We start from the raw sequence: 24,361 nt of genomic DNA, 5'->3' as shown, positions 1-24,361 counted from the left end.
ATTTGCTGTTGCTTCTCAAAGAAACATAAGTGAGTATTCTGTATTTCAGTAGGGTAGACTCTGTAATTTGGAATTTATCCAAGCAGGGCACTTGTTGTGAGTTAATTATTGAGTTGGAATTAAATATTTTCTACAAATTGGTATTTAGTAATATTTCAGATTAAGTATACTTATTCAAGCTTTCTTTTTAAAACGTTAAGCCTCTTCTAAGGAAAATAGTGAATTCTAACTTTTAATATGTTGAACTTAACTGGTTTCCTTTCTTTTAAAAAAAGTTTTTTTAAAATTTAATGCGTGTGTGTGTGGTGCTGGGGATCGAACCCAGGGCATTTCCCATATAAGGCAAATGCTCTACCACTGAGCTACATCACTAGCTCTTGGCTGGTTTATTAGGCTGATGTATTCTTTACTTGAACATTTTGAAATCTTTTAAATTCTGTCTGAAAATACTAAAACTATGATTGTGAAAGTCTGAGCCATTTTTTCTTATGTTAATTGCAGTAATGTACTGCTGCTTACTCAAGCATATCTCCCCACCACCACCCTGCAAAATTCCCTTCTGTTAAGCCACCCTTCAAGGCTTCACAGAAATCCCACCTCTCCCTGAAAGCTTTCTCTGCTGTCTCTATAGAGGCATAATTAAACTCTGCCTCCTCTCCTGTATAGAATCATTTTAACTATCCATTGTCAGATTCTCACATGTGTTATTTTCACTTGTATTTGTTTTAGTCCTCAAAGAGATTATGAATGGACTCTTCCCCCACCCCAGAGCCTATTGAATGCTTTAAGTGTAGTATGAACTTGGTAAGATTGTGTTGAGTTAAATAGATTTGAATGTTTTGAAGGAATCTTTTCCTATAATTTAAAAAATAACCTTTCAAAATTGAGGCAGCTGCCCATTTTCCTACAACAAAAATGAAACACGTCAGTCACCAAAAGCGAAATGCATTTTGATATTTGCCTGTGTGTCATCTTTTGAGGGTTAGCTTCAGGAGGTTGGTAGGTCTGTGCTCCAAGAGAAAGGCTAGGAGTGCTGAATTTTCCATGGTGGAGTAGCATCAGATGTCTGCCATGTAGTGATCCAAAGTGTGTAAGTCCTACCAAATCAGCCAATGAATCTCCAACCCATGACATGCTTCATACTTATGATAATGTCTTTTGTAAAATTCAAGCTCCTCTTGAGATCCTCCTAAGACATCATTGCTAGTATTGGTAGAAAGAAAACTCTATGTAAAGTTTAAGCTATTTTAAAAGAACAATAGAATCTGTTATTCCATAGTTGTTGAAAATGTAAACCTATAATACAGTTATAGAAAGTAAAACAGAATTTGTTTTAAAGCTATTTAAATTTGTTCTAAAGCTATTCACATAAATTAAATGTTTCATAGTACTTTAACTTGTAAAAATAATATAACAAAGCTATTATTCTAAAGCAAATACGTCCTCTTCAGAGCTTTGATACCAAAGAAATGAAAATACTATTTAATTATTCTGTTACAATACAAATGCAAGATAACCACTGAGCCACATCCCCATCCCTATTTTGTATTTTATTTAGAGACAGGGTCTCACTGAGTTGCTTATGCCTCACTTTTGCTGAGGCTGGCTTTGAATTATTAATCCTCCTAAGCCTCTGGGATTACAGGTGTGCACTACCACACTCAGCCAAGATATTCTTAATAACCAAGATATTTTTCAACTTTTTTGTTTGTTTGTTTTTGACGTACTGGGGATTGAACCCAGGGGTGCTCTACCACTGAGCTATATTTCCAGTCCTTTTTATTTTTATTTTTTAAAACATTTTTAGTTGTAGATGGACACAATACCTTTATTTTATTTATTCATTTCATGTAGTGCTAAAGATTGAACCCATTGTCACATGTGCAAGGCAAGCACTCTACCACTGAACTACAACCCCAGCCCTTTTATTGTTTTATTTTTATTTTGAGACAGGGTCTCCCTACGTTGCTTAGGCAGATGAACTTCTAGTCCTCCTGACTCAGGCTTTTGGTACCTGGGATTACAGACACATGCCACCATAACAGGATCAGCTTTTAAAAATTATTGTTATATACATTTTTAATGGTTGATTTTTTTGCTCATTTTATTAAACTCTTATTACAATATGATCATTTCTGTGTGTTTGTTTCTGATATGAGTGAGACATGATCTTTTTGTTACCTGCTCCCCATTCTTGGTATCTATTCCATTGTTGTGTAAGTGATCAATATTTATTAATATTACTTATTAATATTGAGTTGATTTAATAGTTTAGTAACAATGATCATGCAGAAGTATAGAAAAGATGTTCTTGTATTAAAAAATAAACAGTACTTCTTAGTGAGATAAGAAATATTAGGATTCTAGTCAACTAGATCAAAAAGGTCATGGAGAGAGTGAATGTCCATTTTAGATTTTCCCTTGCCATTTTGTATACATTTATTTAGGCTGTAATTCTCTCAATAGCCTGTAAAGGAAGTAGCATTCTCATTTTAGAACTGGGGAGATTAGGGTATTTATGTAAATGTTCAAGTTATTGTTGTAATTGTAGGGCTAGGTTTTGATTTAAACCTTCTACTTTGATCTCCTGCTGCTTCCCCTAAGTTCCCACAGTCCTTTCTGTGCCTTGAATAAGGCAAACTGTTTCCTACTTGGAACCTTTGTTGTTGCTCCAGCCTGTTCTTTAATACCTGGGAAGCCTTATGCTAGAGCCACTTATGGATGATTCCTCTCATCTCAGGTCTTGGCTCAAATGTCTTCTTACAGTTTAGTTTTGAAAGGCACCCTGTGTACCTTAGCTACTCTACCAAGTTCTCTCTGCTTTTACACAGCATCCTGTTTGTATCCTTCATACCACTAATCACATCTTACATTATCTTGTTTATTTGTTGGCATATTTATTGTCTACTTTTCCTTAGTAAGGTCTAAGGTCCAAATATGAGTTCTTGATTACTGTGTATCTTTAGCACCTAAAACAGTGATTGGAACATTGTGAGTACTCGGTATGCATTTGTTGAGAAGAAGAAAGAGATAAAGGATGAAGAAGAGCTAAAGGGAGAGAGAATAAGAGTGAGTAATGAGAATCTAGGTACAAGTTTCCAACTTCTTTCTCACTGGATGATTGACTCCTATTGGAATAAGTTATGTAATTACAACCTGTTCTTTTTGAATTTCCTTATTTAGGAACCCAATATGCCATACTCCTTTTAACTGAAATCTGCAAGACTCCAAAATTAAAGTCTGAGTAATTAGAGTAAAAACCATGGGTTGCCCAATTAATAATGCTAAATATTTACCTTGAAATAATTGCAGGTAGTCACTAGGAACCCATAAATTGGGAAATGAAACAATAAATTTCATAAAATACTTTTCCAGATACAGATAGAATTGTAGAACATCTGTCTGTAGGCTTACATGCCAGAAAGTAATCAATCAGGACACAAGAGGTGATAGCATTATGTTGTTTGATGACTTCCCTGCGGAGAAAGTCTGCTGTGTGTGTGTGTGTGTGTGTGTGTGTGTGTATGTGTGTGTACACACGTGTAAATATATATATATATATACACACAAACACATATATATATATGCATGTATATATGTGTGCACACATATACAATAAATTTCATCATAAAAGGAATATTAGAATTATAACCTTGCTGCTACAAACCTTACCAGTGTGATAAGTATTGAGGGAAATCTATTTAGGATAAAGAATAAGATGTGATTATCTATTTCTCTTTAATTAGTCATCTTCAGTATCAATCTTTTAATTAAAATACTTCAGGAGAAGAGGTATTCTCTTTCACTGGTACCTCATATCACCTAGGACCTTGTACATTGGAGAACTATTTTATGGTTCATTTTCTATGAGGGCTCTGAGACTTTCCTTGGAGATCTTACAGTACTCTGAAAATACTGGTACCTGCAGTCCACTATGGACATTTTTATTTTGCTAAGACACTCAGTAGTAGTCAATTGCAGAGTCTTAAAATGATAGTGAAGCTCGGAATTTAAAATACATATATTAATGTGTGGCTTAATACACTATAAAATATGATTAAAAGTATCAATTTAAGATATAACATATAAGACTAACTAATATATAAGACTTACATAACATGTAAGACTAAGATATAAGACTAATGTTTGTCTATGTCTTTATTCTAGTCCTAAAAAATATTCTCACATATAATAAAGAATTTCCATTTGATGTTCAGCCTAGCCCATTAAGGTAAATAAATAAGCATCCATATTTTGTCTTCTGATTTTATTATCTATTTTATGCCTGTTTTTCAAATATTTCTGTATTTTTTTCCCTATCAAATTTGGTATTGGTGATATGACTGTTACCATTGATAGCAATGAGATGATTGACATTGACATTTATATCAACATCAACCTAATAATCAGCATCTTATCTGGGAAGTTAGTGGCTAGTTAGTTAGCTGGTGTATTAAGTGGAGTAGCTCACTAATTTTTCTGTCCTTTTTTATATAGGAGAATTTTAGCCCCTGGTGAGGAAGAGCATTTGGAATTTGAAGAAGATGAAGAAGAAGGTGGTGCTGGAGCAGGGTCTCCTAATTCTTTTCCTGCTAGAGTGCCTGGTGGGTACAAAAAAATGTACATTATATAATTCAAGGTCAGGTGTTTGGAACTTACTTTTGTACTTTTTAGTGGTGGGTAAAACATCTCCAGGTTTGCCAATCTTAAGCAAATTATCATGGCCATTCTGTTAGTGGTAACTATCGGTTTATTGTGAAAGTATCTTACTATTTGTGTCAGGGATCCTCAAAACATCCCATGTTTAGTGATTGGCTAGGAAGACCCACAGGACTCAGCATATAGCTGTACTCACAGTTGTATTCTGAGTCATTACAACAAGAAAACACAAGAACAAAATTAGCAAAGGGTAAAGGCACACAGGCAAATTCCAGAGGAAACCAAACTTCTAAGAGTCCTCTCCCAGCAGAGTCAAATATGTACTTGATTCTCTCAACATTCTTTCACACCTGTGAAATGAAAAAATATTGTCTATTGGGGAAGCACTGTAGAGATTCAGTGCACAAGACACTTATTGGGGTTAGCGTGAACCAAAACTACAGACTCCAGGAAGAAAGCAAGTGTTCAGCACAAACCATATTGTTTGCATGGACGGTTTAGGCACAGTGATCTTCTTAACAGGGCATGATGGGAATGCTGCTGAAATCCAGGTTCCCAGATGCTAGCCATAGACCAACATTGTAAGTAGGCTTTCTAGAGTAACTGTTTGCTATGTTAATTCTTTTCTTTATATATCTAGCTGTTCTTTAAATAATCATATATGATTGTGAAACCTGGACCTGGAGGAATAGATACTAAACAGTTGCCCTTAACAGGGAAATAAAGAATACATAGCAAGTCCTTTTTATTTTTGGAAGATCTTGACAAGGTTGTAAAATACCCTAGTCAAGCACCCTGAGTAAATTATTTGCCTCTTCTACTTCTATACTTTCTTCTGTTCTTATACAGTGCACAGTTTTTACTTCTGATGAATTAGTTCATTTTTGGAAGTGTAGAAATAGCGCTGTACTATTGTGATGCATTTTTTTAAAAGACTCTATGCTTTATGGTATAATTAAATATAATATACATATCATCCATAAAACTTCATAATTAAAGTCATATTCCAGTAATTTAAATACTCTTTGGTAGAAGACGTTTGAAATATAAACAGTATAGGCTTAGACCAATAACATACCTGCGCTTTTGAGTCTAACATCTGCCAATCAGTAGTTAAGTGACTGTACTTAATTCTTTATAAAAGGAGATGTTGACAATGTCTAATTCATAGGGTTACAATGAAAATTAGGCACCACATACAAATCATTTGGCATTATACTTTTCATTTGCTGGGGTACTGGTGGCTACTGTATTTTCATTATCACCTATAAATGATGCTAACAGTCTTACACCATAGGATTATTAGAAAAATTACAATCACTATAAAATGTTATTGTTAGTGTTTCTTTGGTACAAGGTAATTATTTCCAATCTGCTTGTCCTTATGAAGAAAGAGCTATATTTTACTTGTTATATTTGTAGGAAATTTCAAGATTGCTGAGATGATGAGGTAAATAAATTTGCTAAAATTTTTCTGCATTTTTTATTTCCTTTTCAAACCACATGCTGTAATTGAAATAGATTCCAGTTCTATAAATTTCTGGGTTTGGTTATTTGTTCACTAGTTATACTTCTGTAGCAAACAAGATCCTTAAAGCAGATGATGTAAGTCATGAAATGGACAGATCTTTATGGGGTTCAGGTTGCTGAGTTGAAAAGAAACTCTGTAAATTAAGTCTATTTGCTATGAAAGATTAAGCCCAAAGTAATTAGATTTTTTTATTCTGATATAGCATTTTGGTATTTTATTTCAGAGATACAGAAAGCTCACTAAACCTTTCTATTCCCTGAATTATTTTCCTCAAAGTAAGAAAGAGTAAGAAAGAGTACATATAGTTCAATTGGCTATATTTGATTTTTGATCATATTTTCCAGGGCCTGTGTCATTATAAAATTGAAAATATCATTGAAGGACAATTTGACCTTTAACTTAATTGTAGAATGGGAAAAAAAATTGTTATACTGTGGACATCCAAGATTTCACTCGTGATAAGGCTGTTGTGTCTACATTATCATGGCAGGGTGTTTCTAAGAATTATAACATTTTTATTACCTTTATTTTATGTAATTTATATAATTGTTAGTTTGTTGTACTTTTTTTTTTTGGTACTGAGGATTTAACACAGGGGTACTTTACCAGTGAGCCACATCCTCAGCCCTTTTTATTTTTTATTTTGAGACAGGATTTCACTTAGTTGCTGAGGGCCTCACTTAGTTGCTGAGATTAGTCTTAAACTTGGGATCCTCCTGCCTCAGCCTCCCAAGTCACCTGGATTCCAGGCTTGTGCTATAGCATCTAGCTTATTGTGATCTTTTTAAAAAATATTTATTAAGGTGTCCCTTACATATATAAAAGGCATCTTTTTTAGTGTACATCTTTATGAGTTTTGACAAACACACATGGTAAACACTACTACCTTTAAGCTAATGAGATGAAGTATAATATATGAATATGGTATGATCAAGAGTAGTTTATTCCCATTTAAAATCAAAAATGGATTTTTATCCAACCTTTCTTGAAAAGAATAAAAAATTGTTAAACCTTTCTTTGACATTATTATCATTTTCAAAGCCTTCAATTCTCATATAAGACAGTAACTTTTTTGTACTGCTTTAAACACTAACTGGCTTAAGTCCAAATAGTAGTTTAATTTTCTTAAGATAATCTCAGTAGATCTCATTTAAATAGAGGATAAAAATTTATAACCTATTATTTATTACCTGAAAATTTATTTATCATGTTGAATATTAAAGCTTCTAAATGATAAACCAAAGTAATACAAATTTAAAAAAAATAGCTGGCCAGGATTATATGCTTATAATCCTAGCTACTTGAGAAATTGAGGCAGGAGGATTGCAAGTTTGAGGCCAGTGGGGGCAACTTAGAGAGACTTTGTCTCAAAATAGAAAGAACTAGGGATGTAGCTCAGTGGTAGGGTGCTTGCCTCACCTGTGTGAAGCCCTACATTCATTTCCTAGTACCACATGCACAAATAGCCATGTCACAATTTTAGACAAAATCTAAAAAAACGTTTCTGAGTGACCTAAACATAAGCCTAGCTGTTTTTCAATAGTTTTAAGGCTTGTTAATATTCTATTACTCTCAAGCAGTTTTGAAAACATTTTAAGATTTCTTTTTTATAATTTGTTTCTACATGTTTGTTTGTAGTACTGGGGATTGAAGTCAGGGGTGCTCTACCACCTAGCTACATCCCCAGCTCTTTGATTTATTTTTTTTTATTTTGAAACAGGGTTTTGCTAAGTTGCCCACGCTGGCCTCTCTTGCCTTAACTTGCCAAGTTGTTGGGATTACAGGCATGCAGAACTATGTCTGGCTCAGTTTGTTTTGTTTTTTAATCCATGAATCTTGTCACTTGAAGTCAAAAGGTTTTCTCCAGAGCTTTGCAGAAATTGGTTCATAGGAAATGTCTATTGAGTAGGCTCTTCATCAAGGCTCTAAGCAACATCTGGCCTGCTTTTTCTTTTCTTTTTTTAAAGAGAGAGTGAGAGAGGGAGAGAGAGAGGAGAGAGAGAATTTTAATATTTATTTTTCAGTTATTGGCGGACACAACATCTTTGTATGTGGTGCTGAGGATCGAACCCAGGCCGCAGGCATGCCAGGTGAGCGCGCTACCGCTTGAGCCACATCCCCAGCCCCAGGCCTGCTTTTTCTTGAAAGTCCCCTGGCCACTCAAATTTTTAACCCAACACCTGTAGTAACTCTTCCTTGCATGGTAAATGGCATCTGTGTATGAAGCATATACCCACTGATTCATCTTAGGTTTTGTGAGAGTATTTATTATTTTTTTCCAGATATGATGGTGACACTTAAGAATTCAGCCATTATCCAAATCACATATTTCTGAACACAGAAAAATACATATTTCTAGTACCAGTCAATAAAGAAAATAAAAACAAGAATATACTCATATAACCTATATACAAACAACTTTAATAAAGTATAATTTTTGACAGACCTAGAAATATTGTTTGAATGCTAATGACCTCTAAGATTTTTATCAAACTTTTAATATAATTTCAAAGTGAATAAACTTCTTATGATTTTACTCTTTATCTTGAAAGGTTGGAGCAGTTCCTCAACTACTAATCAATTACCAACCAAAAGAAATTGTGCATGTGTTTTCATATTTTCACACAATTTGTATGTGTGTACAAATTGCAGATGTGCAGTACAAATTGCAAAATTTTTCTCTTGCTAGATTTTTAAGACCCATTTCATGTTTTGTGCCATCTACAAAATGTTATGACCAAATAATGATTTGACAATACCATTATTTTAAATTATGTTAAAATTATCCCAAAATAATAGAAAATATTATTTTATATATATCCTTTTTATTGGATTTTAAAATTACAAAGAAATGTGCACTTAAAAAATGTGTGTGACAGACTTTGAATTGGTAGTATCAAACATCTGAATTTAATTGCAAGTATGATAAATCTAAAACAAAGAAGACATAAATATATAATCACACACATATGATAATGCTTAGTTTACATTTTAGATATCAGGTCCATCTCTGTCCTAAAAGTATGGACAACAAATTTTGTACTCCTTATTCATGACATTTAATTCACCAAGCACCAAGGCAAAATGAAGACTGACTCACCTCTTATTGAAGTAAATGCCTGTGACAAACATTTGTACAATATCATGTAAAAAGCAAATTCAAATCAGTGTTTTAAAAAAATATAATCTTTGGTAATTTTCCTCTTTTAATGTTCTAACCTAGACAATAATGTACTATTTTGGAACAAAGACTGTCATGCCATTTCCAATTTTGGACTAGAAATTGTCCTTATGGTATGATGTGAGATATAAACAATAGAAATTTTTAAAAAGCAAAAATAAAAAGTTGAAAGAAAAGAATGACTTCCTCTTCTGCATGTGAGGACAGGGCCTTAAGGATCCCACTGACCTTCATATCCATGTCACTCCAGACTCATCCTCAGGTTGGTGGTCCTTTCATTGTCTGATTCTCCATGATCTCTATGGCTACACAGAGACTATTGAATGTGAGGCCATCCTACTTGATACTTAGACCTTCATTTTTCTCAGCACCCTCTTGGAACAAATAAGTTATGGGCGGGGGGGGGGGTGAGGGGCTTCAGATGTTCTCCCATTGTTTTTCTGTACCTGTTGCAGGTACAGTGGTGCTTCATTGCTCGGTCTGTGTCAGTGCTGTTGGGTGCCCAGCAGAGGCAGAGGCCTTACTTGCACAATTCCCTTTCCTCTCCACAGTGGCAGTGGCTGTAACATTCTTGGCTAGGTCAGATGCTTTTACACAGTTTTTAAAACATTCTTAAGCAAACTTGTCTATGTTTAACAAACAGCCATTTGGGGGATCCATAGCTACCTACATAAATTGTTTTCCACAGATGAAGCACAATGAAATAGAGCAACTTGAGTTTTTACCAAGTACCACCTGTTAATAAACAACAAGATGGACTTTTTGGTATCCCCTATTACAGTAGTGTGGTAAAATGGTTCCAAACCTTCCAATTCATTGTCATTATTTTATCAGAGTTGTCTTTAGGTTTAGGCTTAGAATCTTCCTCTCACAGAAAATCACACTGAATTCAGTAATTCCTTCCAACTCTTTTTGACACCAGTGAGAGCATGCTTGCTCTGGTTGGTGCATAAGAGGTGGTTAGGGGCAGATAAGTCAGAAAAAGACGTGCTTTCTGTGTTCAGTACAACTTGGGGCTCACCAGCTACCAATGGCTTCCTTTGTCTTGCAGTAAAAACTGAAAGTGGAATTAACCAAATGAACACAGTCCTGCTGCTCACTGCTAAATGAGTGTTAAAGACCTATCATATTGCTATCTGGGCTACTCAGTCTCTGTCCATTCCTGTGAATGTGCATTGCTCAGTGTACAAAGTTTAAATGTTACTCTTTTTTAATCAATCCCTTACTTGGGAGTTCTTAGTGACAGCTCAATAACATCCCTGAGATGTTATTGAAAACTTGGTTTGGACAGCTGTAGCCATTTAGAGTTTTCCATATTTAAAAGTATGAGGCACAAATAGTGGCCTCACAAAAATGTCTATATTCTAATCCTGGGAACTTGTGACTGTTATGTTTACATGGCAAAAGGAACTTTGCAGAAGCTTGAGATGGGGAGGTTCTCCTGCAGTTCCTTTTAAGGCTTTAGGGACAATTAAAATAAAAATGTTAAAATGAGACATGATGGTTAAAAGCATGGACTCTGTAGCCAACCTGCTGTGTGATTATGGATAATTTGTTTTTCTATGCCTCACTTTTCACCTCTGAAAAATAGAACTAAACTATTGTTGTGAGGATTAGATGAGAGGAGTAGGATAGTATGTGGCACAACACAAATACTCACAAGTGTTAGCTATTTCTTATTTACATAGCAGTTCCATGTGGAAGAACATTTCTTCTGATCTTTGCTCTAGATCTGAGAGCAGATGATCTAGCTGGAATAGCACAGTTTACACTGGATTGTGTGTAGTGATTTCTTTCTTATCCTTGTTAGTCTTCGAATTTTATGAATGTAGTTGACTTGTTCTCATATTACACTATGTAATTGGATATGTTAATTCTTCACTTAGAAATCTTCCTTTTAATGCATTGGCTCAATTTACAACTATCATGGTTTTATCTTTGATGCAAAAACATGCACCCTTTTTCATCTACCTGGGAGCTATAGATGGTATGGTATTATTCTAGTATTTGATCTTCTTTTATGTTTATTATTTCTTCACTCATTGATATAGATTCTCTAGCCATTTGTTTACTAGAGCATGATAACCTCTAGAACTGGAAATTCAGTCATTCATTCAATAAAATATTTCTTCAACAAAGATCTGTTTATTCCTTGTGCATACTACAAAAGGAACAGTTCCCACACCTTTCAGGATGCTTATTGTGTAGTCAGCAAGACAGAGCCAAAAGCACATGATTATAATTAGAGATGTGCACCAATGTCGTAGGTTGGCAAAAAAGAAGGGCTGAGGGAGTTCAATAAATCTGTCCAGATTTAGGACTCGCTGAGTATGTAGGAGTTGACCATGCAGAGAGAGCACATCATAGAGCATTCTGAAACACCTTAAATAGGCACCTTTCTATGCAATCTATGATCTTAATTACAGTCAGCTTCCTTCATCATGGAACACAATGTTTGACATTCTACCTTAAATTAAACAAGAAATTCAGACTTGAAATCACTGCCTCCATATTAAATTATCTGAAGCATAATGATTACATTAAACCTTACTGTGTAGTCTCAGGCAAAAAGATTGTTGATAAGGAATGTAGCATCAGCCCTACCATTTCAACTGAAAGATCTAGATAATGACAGCTTATAAAATTGACTCACCCCAAAGTAACAACAAGTTTAATATCAACTTGGCAAAAAATAATCTTAACATCAAAAAGACTTTTTGAAAGTTGTAAAGCAATCATCTTTTGAATGTCAAAACAGGTAGTAAAGAGGTAATACATAAAAGAGGTAACATTCTTGGGGGTTTTGGGGGGTGGGGTGGGGTGGGTTCTTTTTTTGTCTTTTTTAGAACTGGGGTTTGATTCCAGGATTTTGCAAATGCAAGGCAGACACTTTGCCACTGAGCTACATCCCAACCCAACATTCTTAATATATAAAGAAAAATTTTAATTGTAATAACCAAAGCAGAATACATGAGAGGAACAGACAATATGAGCAAGCGCGTGAGCGTGCACATACACACACACACACACACACACACACACACACACACACATTTAAAAAATACCCGTTAAACATATAAAAAGATACTCAACTTTATTTTTAATAAAAACATAAAGCTACTGTTGGAGAGTCTTAGGGGAAATAGATACTTATTAATCACTGGTGGGAATAGAAAAATGGTACAGTTCCTTTGGAGGGGAATTGAGCATTCTCTAACAACATATAAGTATATATTTTTTCCTTAGCAATCCCATTCCTGAGAATTTACTCTGAAGATGCACATATAGAGAATATATGCAAAAACCTATTCATAACTCATTAATAAGATAATGCGGTTCCTGGATATAAAATCTGTACAGACAAATCAATTCTATCTCAAACAAGTAATAGTTGCTTAGAAAATGAACTATTATAATATTTATAGTAGTATTAAATAATATCAAGGACCTTATTATAAATTCAACAAAAGAAATATAAGAATTTTATGTAGAAAATAAACCTTTGTTGAAAAAATAAAAGAATATCAAAAGGAAAATGAAACTGGAGCCATCTTGAAATTAGAGAAAAAGATGGAAGAGTGACTTAATAATTGTTATGGTTGGTGAGATGTTGAATTGTACATTCTCTTTTACTTTTTTCATTTCTCTCAATTGAATTGTTTATGAGAATGCATTTTATAAAAACAGTGAAGTCATTATTCTTTTTTTCATTTGTTCATAGTAGTTATTCTTGACATTAGATTCATTTGGACTAATTATAAATGCATGGAATATAATTTGCTCCAATTCAGTCCCTTCACCCTCCCCATCCTCCCTCCCACTGTTCCCTTTCATCCACTTTACTGATCTATTTATTTACATTTTTTAAAATTAGTATCTTATAGATATTCAAAATGATGAGTTTCATTATTGTATATTCACATATGTGCATTGGAAAGTTAGTTTGGGTTCATTCCACAGTTTTTCCCTACCCACTCCCCATTCCCTTCTTTTTCTTTTATTAATTTTATTTTTTTTAATACACGACAATGGACAATTCTTATTACACATATAGAGCACAATTTTTTTATCTTTGTATAAAGTATGTTCACGCCAATTCACGTTATTCATGTACTTGTTTTTTTTTTGCATTACAATTCTTATTACACATATATACCACAATTTTTCGCATCTCTATATATAAAGTAGGTTGACACCCAATTTGTGTCTTCAGACATGTTCTTTGGATAATGATGTCCATCACATTCATTAGGAGGCTAATCCCCTGCCTCCTTCCTTTCCCTCACTCCCCTCTTCCCTATCTAGAATCCATCTATTCATCCCATGTTCCTCCTCCCTACCCTATTATGAGTCAGCCTCCTTATATCAGAGAAAACATTTGGCATTTGTTTTGGGGGGATTGACTAACTTCACTTAGCATTATCTTCTCCAATGCCATCCATTTACCTGCAAATGCCATGATTTTATTCTCTTTTAAAAATGTTCATAGTGTATATATGCCACATTTTTAAAAATCCATTCATCCACTGAAGGGCATGTAGGTTGGCTACACAGTTTAGCTGTTGTGAATTGTGCTGCTATAAACATTGATGTGGCTGTGTCCCTGTAGTATGTTGTTTTTAAGTCCTTTGGGTATAGTCCAAGGAGAGGAATAGTTTGGTCAAATGGTGGTTCCATTCCCAGATTTTCAAAGAATCTCCATACTGCTTTCCAGATTAGCTGCACCAATTTGTAGTCCCACCAGCAATGTATGAGTGTGCCTTTTCCCCCACATCCTCTCCAATACTTATTGTTGTTTGTCTTCATAATAGCTGCCATTCTGACTGGAGTTGTATCTTAGTTTTGATTTGCATTTCTCTGATTGCTAGAGATGTTGAAAATTTTTTCATATATTTGTTGATTGATTGTATATCCTCTTCTGAGAAGTGTTTGTTCAAGTCCTTGGCCCATTTTTTGATTGGGTTACTTGTTTTTTCAGTGCTTAGCTTTTTGAGTTCTTTATATACCCTAGAGATTAGTGCTCTATCTGATTGTTAGGGGTAAAAATTTTCTCCCAGGATGTAGGCTCTCTGTTCACCTCACGGATTGTTTTCTTTTGCTGAGAAAAAAACTTTTTAGTTTGAATCCATCCCATTTATTGATTCCTGGTTTTAATTCTTGTGCCATAGGGGTCTTATTAAGGAAGTTGGGGCCTAACCCACATGATGAAGTTTAGGGCCTACTTTTTTCTTCTATTAGACGAAGAGTCTCTGGCTTAATTCCTAGGTCCTTGATACATTTTGAGTTAAGTTTTGTGCATGGTGAGAGTTATGAGTTTAATTTCATTTTGTTGCATATGGATTTCCAGTTTTCCCAGCACCATTTGTTGAAAATGCTATCTTTTCCAGTGCATGTTTTTGGCACCTTTGTCTAAAATAAGATGATTGTAATTTTGTGGGTTAGTCTCTGTGTCCTCTATTCTGTACCATTGGTCTACCAGTCTGTTTTAGTGCTGAAACCATGCTGTTTTTGTTACTATTTCCGTGTAGTATAGTTTAAGGTCTCATAGAGCGATACTCCCTGCTTCACTCTTCCTGCTAAGGATTTCTTTAGCTATTCTTGGTCTCTTATTTTTCCAGATGAATTTCATGATTGCTTTTTCTATTTCTATGAGGAATGCCATTGAGATTTTGATTGGAATTGCATTAAATCTATATAGCACTTTTGGTAGTATGGTCATTTTGATAATATTAATTCTGCCTATCCAACAACAAGGTCGATCTTTCCAGAAATAGTAAATGAATTCAGCAAAGGAGCAGGATATAAATCAATACCCATAAATCAAAGGTATTTCTGTATATCAGTGACAAAGCCTCTGAGAAGGAAGTGAGGAAAACTACTTCATTTACAATAACCTCAAAAAAAATGATACTTGAGAATCAATGAAAGAAGTCAAAGATCTATACAATGAAAACTACAGAACTCTAAAGAGAGAAATCAAAGAAGATCTTAGAAGATGGAAAGATCTACACATTCCCTTTTTAAAAGGAGAAAGGGAGGAGGAGGGAGGGAGAGGGGAAAGGTGGGCAGGGTCAGATCAGAATATGATAGCCCAAAGGGTGAGGTTTTGGCCTGCTGAGAACTTCTAACTGAAGGAGATTGGAATCCCAAAAGCAACCTCAGCAGCAAAGCCTCTGCTCTCCTCCTGCCCTCCTGTCCGTTCACCCTTCTCTCCCAAAGCCAGTCATAAAACCTAGAAAGCGCTCTCTCTCTCTCTCTTTCTCTTTCTCTTTCTTTCCCTCCCTGCTATTCCCTTACTGTCCCCCTACCCTCCCTTACCCCTCCCTTAAAAACCCTCATTCCAGACAGGACCTGCCTTAGGTCCAGAAGGAAAGAAAGCTATACAGAGAGGCCAAGAAGAATCTGACCAGACAGGGCTTGCTGGGACCCTGGCAGCCTTTTACCATTAGCTCACACCCCATTTTCCAGTCATTTCTACATGGCCATCCATTCTTCATGGAACATAAACAAAAAAAACAGGAGTTTTCCCTGGATCTGTAGGTCTTTATTTCTGAAGGCTTTTAGGTCAAATAAAATTCTATTAAATAATTGTTATGATTTTTAAAATGTAAAGATATATACTAGTTCATAAATTAGAAGAAGCAGTTTATAAAGATAGACTCTTTCTGAAACTCATCTGAATTTTTATTGCAGTTCCTGGACCTTTTATACAGCTACAGAATTAAGATACTATATTAGTGGTAAGAGGATAAACAGTCCGGTAAGACAGAATAGAAAACTCAGAAAGTGATTGCCACATGATTTATGATTGAGGTGGGACTGCAGATCAGTGGTGGAAAATGTCAGTCTTTTTAATGAGTAGTGCTGAGACAATTGAGTATTTATGTGAAATTTAATGAAATTAAAGCTCCTACTATACACCGTAGTCAATAATTCTGTGTGACATATAGAATTAAGTGTGAATGGCAAAACTATAAAATGCTTTCAAGATAATACCTTTATGATTTTGGAGTGGGGTAAGTTTTCTTAAATATGACATAAAAAGCACTGATTGTAAAGGAAGATATTAAGAAATTTGAATATTACTAGCAGTAAGTATTTATCATAATCAGAAGACACCATGGCAGAGAAAAGTCATTCTTAACATTCAAAACTAACACTTGGCGTTAGAAGTTAGCAATGGTTGCTATCTTTTGGAAGAGTGAATTGGATAGGGTGGGGGGAAGGACACTCCCAGGAGGCTGATCATATCTTTCCTAGATCTGATACTAGTTATACAGGTGTATTCACTTTGTGGAAGTTTAGCAAACTGTACTAACAATTTGTGCATTTTAAAATGTATATGCTCTACTTCAACAAAAAGTCTTTATAAAGGAAAACTACTAAGAAGCTATTTGTAAAACATTTGTCCAGCAAAATAATAGAGACCTCCTGCAGCTCAATAAGATAGACATCTCAATAGAAAATCGAGCAAAATAATTGAACACACTTCAGAAAAGAGGAAATCATATATTTGATTTATTCTAAAAGGTGCTCAACCTTATTAATCTTCAGAGGAATGCAAATTAAAATTAAAATGATTGATCTCTTTATACCAAAATTGGCTAACATGAAGAATCTGAGAAAACAGTACCTAGTGAGGATGTGGAGCAATGGGAACACTACTGTACTTGGGCTAGGAATAAAAGTTGGCACAACCACCTTGGGAAATGGATTGTCATTACATAGTAGGTATGGAGGTAACATGCCAGGTGACTTAGTGATTCCTCTGTTTCAGAAATGGGTGCTTATGGGCACTAGAAGATGTTCAGAAGAGTATTTATAATAGCCTGTTAACTATATCCAAACACTTGAAGTAATTCAAATGTCTATCAACACAAGAATGTGTACATAAACTGTAGCATATTTATACAGCCATGTACTACATAATAGAATGAACTTTTCTGCAGAAAAATTTATATATGATATACATACATATGAATATTTATGTATATATATAAATATAAATGTATACATATTCACATTTTTCATAAAATTTCAGAGGTGTTTCTTAACTTTCTGAAGTTCATCCCAGATGTCCAGGTACAAGCCCCTCTTCTAAAAGTACCCTCATTTGTCAATCAAAGAAGATGCATAAAAGGTATTATGTATATATTTAATGATATCAGCCTGAGCCCATTTAGGTTTGTTAATGCAACAGTGGAATGCAGCCTCCAGGCCTTCCTATTATTGCATTTGTCTGTATTGTCTTCATATTTGTTTAAATTAGAAAGTAATACATTTTTAACAGCACTGTTGAGGTACAATTTGCATTTCATAACATTTCCCTTCTGTAAGTATAAAATTCATCGATTTTTGACACCTCTATAGAGTTTTGCATCTGCCATCACTATACAAGTTCAGAACATTCCCATCACCTCCCAAAATTTCCTCAAGCCACATTTGCCATCTATCAAATGTGTATTTTCAAATGTAGTGTGATGATTACTTCATGTATTTCAAATAACTCATCATTAAAAGTAGCATAACACATTGTTGAATAGAAACTTGAAAAACATCAACCAAAATCTTTTTTAAGTGTATTTTGAGGTTCTGTATACATACTTGATTAAAATCAGCTTATTTGCATCTGTTCTCTATTGGTAGTTTCAAAAAAGGGAACATACTGAACAGTTGATTTCTTCCTTCATATGTTCTTGGTGGGTGAATGTTGTCATGTTGTTCTGGGTGGGTTTTTAGTTTTAAAAATTTTAGTTGGTTTTGGGGAAAATGTTCAGTTATACAAATGGCCATTTTATATGGCAGTCTGTATAGTACTAATTTCTGAGAGAATAAATCATACAAAATAGAATGAAGAATAGAAGTTAGACTATATAGTTAAGTTAAAACAAATATCAAATTGTAAATTATTTTCTTTATTAGGAGTAACTAAAGAGAAGAATGTATTGATCAACTGTGATATTAAATGTCTCAGACTTTAGAACAGTATAACAAGTATTTTAAAAGCTTTTCTTGTCTTTGTTCTACCACTTCATATTAAGATGCTGAATATAATATAGAAGTACATATTGAATATAAATATTATGTGAGCATATTATAATATTATGTATCATTGGGCTTCCTCAAGTGATGTTTTTAACATACTTTTATTATACATACTATATACTATTATTATAGAAATTATTATTTCTGCTTAAAGGTGATTGTATGGTTGGGAAATGCAGATATATTATGTGTAAAATTAAATATTTTTCTAAAAAAGTATAACATCAGATGTTCATGAATTTTGGAAATAAAAATACATAATGCCTAGCTAGTTCCTAAGAGGTAGGCTATAGCTTCTGTTTGTCAAAGTATTTACTCTGCATTATTGGTGGAGCTAACTTTTATTGAGGTTTCTCTGTTGCCAGGTACTTTATTACCAAGGTTGCCATCAGAACCGGGAATGACATTACTCACTATCAGGATTGAGAAAATTGGTCTGAAAGACGCTGGACAGTGCATCGATCCCTATATTACAGTTAGTGTAAAGGGTAAATAACTGGCAAATTGCATTATGTTTTTTCTCATATGAGACAAAGTTTTTGACAGGGGATGATCTTGTATATGTGACAACTTACTTTAATGCATTCTATAATGAGGCAAAATCCTAGAAGAGATCATAACAGAACATAGTTCGAAAGACTTACAAAAAATATTTCCTACTTATACACTCACTTTTGCTTTTGAGTTTGTATAGATTTTTGCTCTTCAGATTCCATCTAACGTGCAGACTAAACATACACATTGTCCTTAACAGCAGCTACAGCCTTCAGGATGTAGATTAACAATAGCACCCCTCACCTTCTCCTACCCAGTCTATATTCATTTCTCTCCACAAAGCCCCATGTCCTGTTTTCCCATCTCTCCTGCTTCAGCCCCTTCTTCTTCCTGTGCTACTGAGGTATCTACTTAGGTGAGTCCTACAGAGGCAGATGAAAATCAGGGGACAGGGAAGTAGGGTGCGTCCATAACATCCATGCCCTGAAAGCAATCCCGTGGGATGATGATGTGATTAAGGAATAAATTATACCATTTTACAGAAATAACTATAGTTAGTACAAACGGCTTATTTTAATCTATAGTTTTGCACCAAAGGAACAGATTGGTGCTGAAATTAAATGGAGGAACTTTTATCAATTGACCACAAAGAAAAACATTTATTTAAAGAACATAATCCACAGCACTAATACTGGTACACTTTTAAATTCCGATGTTACCAGTTATCAAATATATAGTATACTGGAAAATATTTACATTGTTTGATAGGCCATTTGTAAAACTGCATACTCTTTCAGAAAGTATACTTAAAACACAAAAATATTTAATGATGTTGTAAATGTTAAATTACCTTTGCATATGTTAAACTGAAATATTTTTATGTAAATATTTTTTAATTATTAAATGTACTAAATTGTTTTTGAGCTTTTTGAGACACATAAATGAATAACACATAAACACTGAGGAGTTATTAAATGAGTCCATGTTGCATTTGACTATAAACTGAGATTTTAAAACCCAGAAAATTAAAACTATATATAACGTACCATCTGGTTGTTGTAAATTCAGGGTATGTTGTAAACAGTATAACCAGAATTTAGATAATATATATGAAAAATTATTCATTAACAAAAGGGTTTTTGTTGGCTGTTCTCATCCATTTTTGGTTCTTAACAGGGAAATTATGATAAGGTTAGGTTTAAAGGCTTTTCTAAATAAGTCATACTTGATCAAAGTTAGAAATTGGTGGCAGAGCTCCATTGTGGCAAATTAAATACTCCAGATTTTTTTTTTTTTGCATAGAAAAATATAGTGGGCTATTCCCTAAGAAAAACATGTTTGTTCTTTTTACCACTTCACTATGAAGATCAAGTTTTGTTCACTTGGCCATGTAAAGGCTTCCTTGTCCCCTATCCAGTCTATATTCATTTCTCTCCACATACCCCATGAACTTCAACAACTCTCACATACTTGCTCACACCAAATAGGAATCTCTTAGCCTGAGAATCTCCTCTCAGCTCTTTCCATGCCTCTTTAGGAACTGTAACCTTTGCAGTTTCTATATTTTCCGTCTGTATATGTGAATGCTCATAAGCAGAAACTTAATTGTTTCTCCAGATCTGAATGGCATAGATTTAACTCCTGTGCAAGATACTCCTGTGGCTTCAAGAAAAGAAGATACATATGTTCATTTTAATGTGGACATTGAGCTCCAGAAGCATATTGAAAAATTAACCAAAGGTTTGTAATTATCAGTTACTGACTTCTTAAGGATACAGTACTTATCTGGGTTTGTGTTCATAGTGTACTTAACACAAGATCTTATGTCACATAGTTATGAATATTGACTTAAAGTCAAATCAATTTTTTTTAAATATGAGAATTAGCAGTTGCATTATCTAGTTGTGTAATAATGTGGTTAAATATTATTTGATAGGGAAGTTTTTCTCATAATACAGAGTTAAGGAAGCAGGTTCCCTAATAATTACCTTAAGTCCTTTTAGGAACCTAATGATTACTTTCTAACAGTTAAATTATTTTTTTTCTTTCAATAAGATGCATTGGGTAAAAAAGATACTATAACTGGCAGTTAGTTTGTAAGAATATGGAAAGGACAATCTGGGCGTGGTTGTTTCAGGAGGGAGAGAAATGATATTATAAGGTAGAATTTTTTTTAAAGGAACTCTTTTAAATTTCTATTCTATCTAATATAGGTGCTTATTGAAACCATTTCTATAGGTACTGCTGATACTTAAGTAACTTCTGTTTTTCTTGTGGTATTTAATATTTTATATTCTTTGGTAGTTTATGATTCTACCTGTGTACATAACTTACATTCTTGCTATACAGTTTTGTTGTACTTTATAGAATTAAATGATATGGAGAAATGTCACTCAGACATGCTAGTACCAGAGCTTGGAGTGACAGCCACAGTGAGTTATCAACAGTTGTGTCATCAGACTGTTTGACATGTTACTTTGTAAAATCATAGGCTTCTGGTGACACATAAGAAATGTGTGGTCTCTGGCTTATGTTGTTTTAATTCCTTAGGTGCAGCTATCTTCTTTGAATTCAAACACTACAAGCTTAAAAAAAAGGTTTACCAGCACCAAGTGTTTTGCTTTCATGGAGATGGATGAGATTAAACCTGGGCCAACTGTAATAGAACTGTAAGTGATATACATATAGGATTCATACTGTTCTAATGGTTACTAGTTCATGTTTCTTCTTAGTCCCTCTTATCGAGAATGTAACATTGGAGTAGATCAATCATCAGAGTATTTTAAATCTATTGTGGTTACAGATACAAGAAACCCACTGACTTTAAAAGAAAGAAATTGCAGTTATTGACCAAGAAACCACTTTATCTTCATCTACATCAAACTTTGCACAAAGAATGATTCTGACATGAGTAATGTCTAATTTCTGTGAATTTTACCACTCAGTAGAAACCATCATAGCTCTGTGTAGCATATTCATCCTTCAGGAGGCAGGAAGTGAGCCGTACCTATAGGCCAGTGAGTCCATTGCAAAGCTGTACAACAGAACTAAAGTCCAGCACCTCATTGTTATGACTCCTTTGGATACAGATTTATTGTAGATTTTGAAACTTGTTTTTACTTTCCTATTAATTGTGCAATTAATAGTCTGTTTCCTAATTTACCACTCTTCCTACCCTGCTTCCTGGAACAATACTCCTGTGGTAGGTTTGCTCATCTTCAAACTTAATACAGCAATAAGAATGTGCTAGAGTTTACACATTTGCTCACTTTTGCTCCAATATGGTCTTTTGATTTGAATTAACTTCAAACTTTTGAATTGAAGTGGGTAGGATAGTACCAGATTGCTTTGAAAGGAAATTGGATCAGTTATAGTCTGTCTTATAGGCTGTTCCTTAGAGCTGGCCTAAATTCACCCTGGTTCTACTTAGAAATAGTATGCCTTGATCAGATCAATATCCTATATGGGAGTGTTCCCCAGATTGTAGCTGTGATTTTTTTTCCAGATGACCAGATTGTTTTTCTGAAAGTGAGCACATTTTTAGTCATGTTGATTAGTTGTTCTACATCACATTGCTATTGTTTCTAGGGTTAACATTAATGATTCTAGGGTTAACATTAAAACCATCTCTCTCAGAATAATTACAAATTTTGGGGTGGGTTTACGTCTTCTAAATCATGTCATCTAAAAATAATTGAGTCAGATGCTAATGAGATACTTTAGGAACAACTGCTGTTTTTCTGACAACTGATTGTGAAACCTTAAAACCTGCATACCTTGTCTTTATGCAAAATCTGGAAAGATATTTTATTTTTTTTAATATAGGTAGATATGACTGCCATTTATTTCCTATTTAGATATATTGACATTCATATGAAAATATGCAGGTCATTAGCCTATTATAATTTCACTATTTACATTACTTTTAACTTGATGAGACATAAATAAAACTTTCATAGTACACAAGGTGTATATTTGATACACAGAACATAAAGATTTGTGAGGAGCTTTTTTGTGGGTTACATGTAGAACCCACGTATTTTAATATTCACTATTTTAAATGAACAATGCATGAAGGGAATGCAATACTTGGCCTATTTTTAAACTAGTGTAAACCCTAATCATACCATCCGTTTGCTTTTTAAAACCAATAACAGTTGTTTTAGCCCTTGCACTTCAAGAGAACTAGTCTTTAATTTTTCAGTTGTCTGTTAGGTCAGTTTTGTTTACTAGACTCATAAAACTATATGAGCCTGAAAGAATTATCAACCAAATTTAGTCTTTTCTTTCATCTGGATTGGGTTAATTTCACAAGTGCAAAAATAGTTCAGTCTACAGTAGTTCTAGGAAATGAAGAATTTGCCTTAATAAAATGTTCACTCAACTGAAACTCTGAGTAGTCAAAATTTCCAGACTGTAAATTTCTCAAGAGAAGGGCCTCATCTTCTCCATGTCATGTAAACTTTCCAAGGTGCTTGGCAGCACTCTGTACCCTGTGGAGTACTCAGTACCTTTTTGTTTGATGTTACTGATGTTTGATATTGCTCCCTTAAAATCTGCTATTAAAATGTAGCAAAACTGATACATTGTTCTTTCTGTTCTCTCATACTATAAAACATGTATATCAAAGTGATAATTTAAAAAAAAACAAACCTTTTTTTTTTTTTTTTTGGTTGTAGATGGACACAGTACCTTTATATTTATATGTGGTGCTGAGGATCAAACCCAGTGCCTCACATGCAACCCCAGCCCCTCAAAGTGATAATTTATATGAAGAAACATTTAGCATCCTTCACATAAGAATGCTTTTTTTTAACCTCTATTTATTTATGTGGTGCTGAGGATTAAACCCAGGGCCTTGCCTGTGCTAGGCAAGTACTCTACCACTGAGCCACAACCCCAGCCTCCACCAAAGAATGGGGTTATATGAAAAAAAAGAGGATGCTTTGTATGAATGTCTTTCATCAGCATTAAACAAACTTAAATTGAACATTGTCATCAGCTTAGCTTTAATTCAGACCTGAATGACCAAACCTCCCCCCCCAAAAAAGGTGATTTTATCTTGAAGCAGTTAACACAAAGCAATCTGTATCTCACAAATTAGTTGTTTAAATTTACTTTCTAGTGTGGGAGGGGATGAGTTACTGGACAATAATTACAACTATAGCAATAATACTTTCAGGTTGAAACACTACTGCTTCACAAATGAAATGATTTTAGTAACTAAATTCAAACACAATTTGCTGGAGAGGACTTCTAAAACTTTTGAGATACAAAAGTATAATTGAATCAAGGGACAGTATTCTCTACACAACCTGTATATGGGCAGCTACCTTGGGCTTTGCTACAGAAGTGGTACAATCAATTAGATGGATGTAAGGAGAGGCAACTATGGGTGGGTTCAGAACTGCTCAGATAAACTACGTAGAACGCATTATAACTTACTAATA

At 34.2% G+C, this 24,361-nt stretch overlaps 1 protein-coding gene across 1 annotated transcript in view; it reads left to right on the top strand.

Annotated features, from left to right (window-relative positions):
• Positions 1–24,361, top strand: part of LOC144372914 (uncharacterized) — an 80,143-nt gene that overhangs the window by 15,608 nt on the left and 40,174 nt on the right. The window contains exons 6-11 of the mRNA XM_078036122.1: positions 4,168–4,231; positions 4,498–4,604; positions 8,215–8,280; positions 18,782–18,904; positions 20,529–20,651; positions 21,462–21,580. Coding sequence (XP_077892248.1) covers positions 4,168–4,231; positions 4,498–4,604; positions 8,215–8,280; positions 18,782–18,904; positions 20,529–20,651; positions 21,462–21,550 — 572 coding nt within the window. The 3' untranslated portion in view covers positions 21,551–21,580. The remainder of the gene's footprint in view (positions 1–4,167; positions 4,232–4,497; positions 4,605–8,214; positions 8,281–18,781; positions 18,905–20,528; positions 20,652–21,461; positions 21,581–24,361) is intronic.

This window comes from Ictidomys tridecemlineatus, unplaced genomic scaffold, assembly GCF_052094955.1.
Source record: "Ictidomys tridecemlineatus isolate mIctTri1 unplaced genomic scaffold, mIctTri1.hap1 Scaffold_187, whole genome shotgun sequence".
In the NCBI taxonomy this organism is placed as follows: Eukaryota; Metazoa; Chordata; class Mammalia; order Rodentia; family Sciuridae; genus Ictidomys; species Ictidomys tridecemlineatus.
Note: the sequence above shows the minus strand (reverse complement) of the source record. Positions and strands in the feature narration are given on the sequence as shown.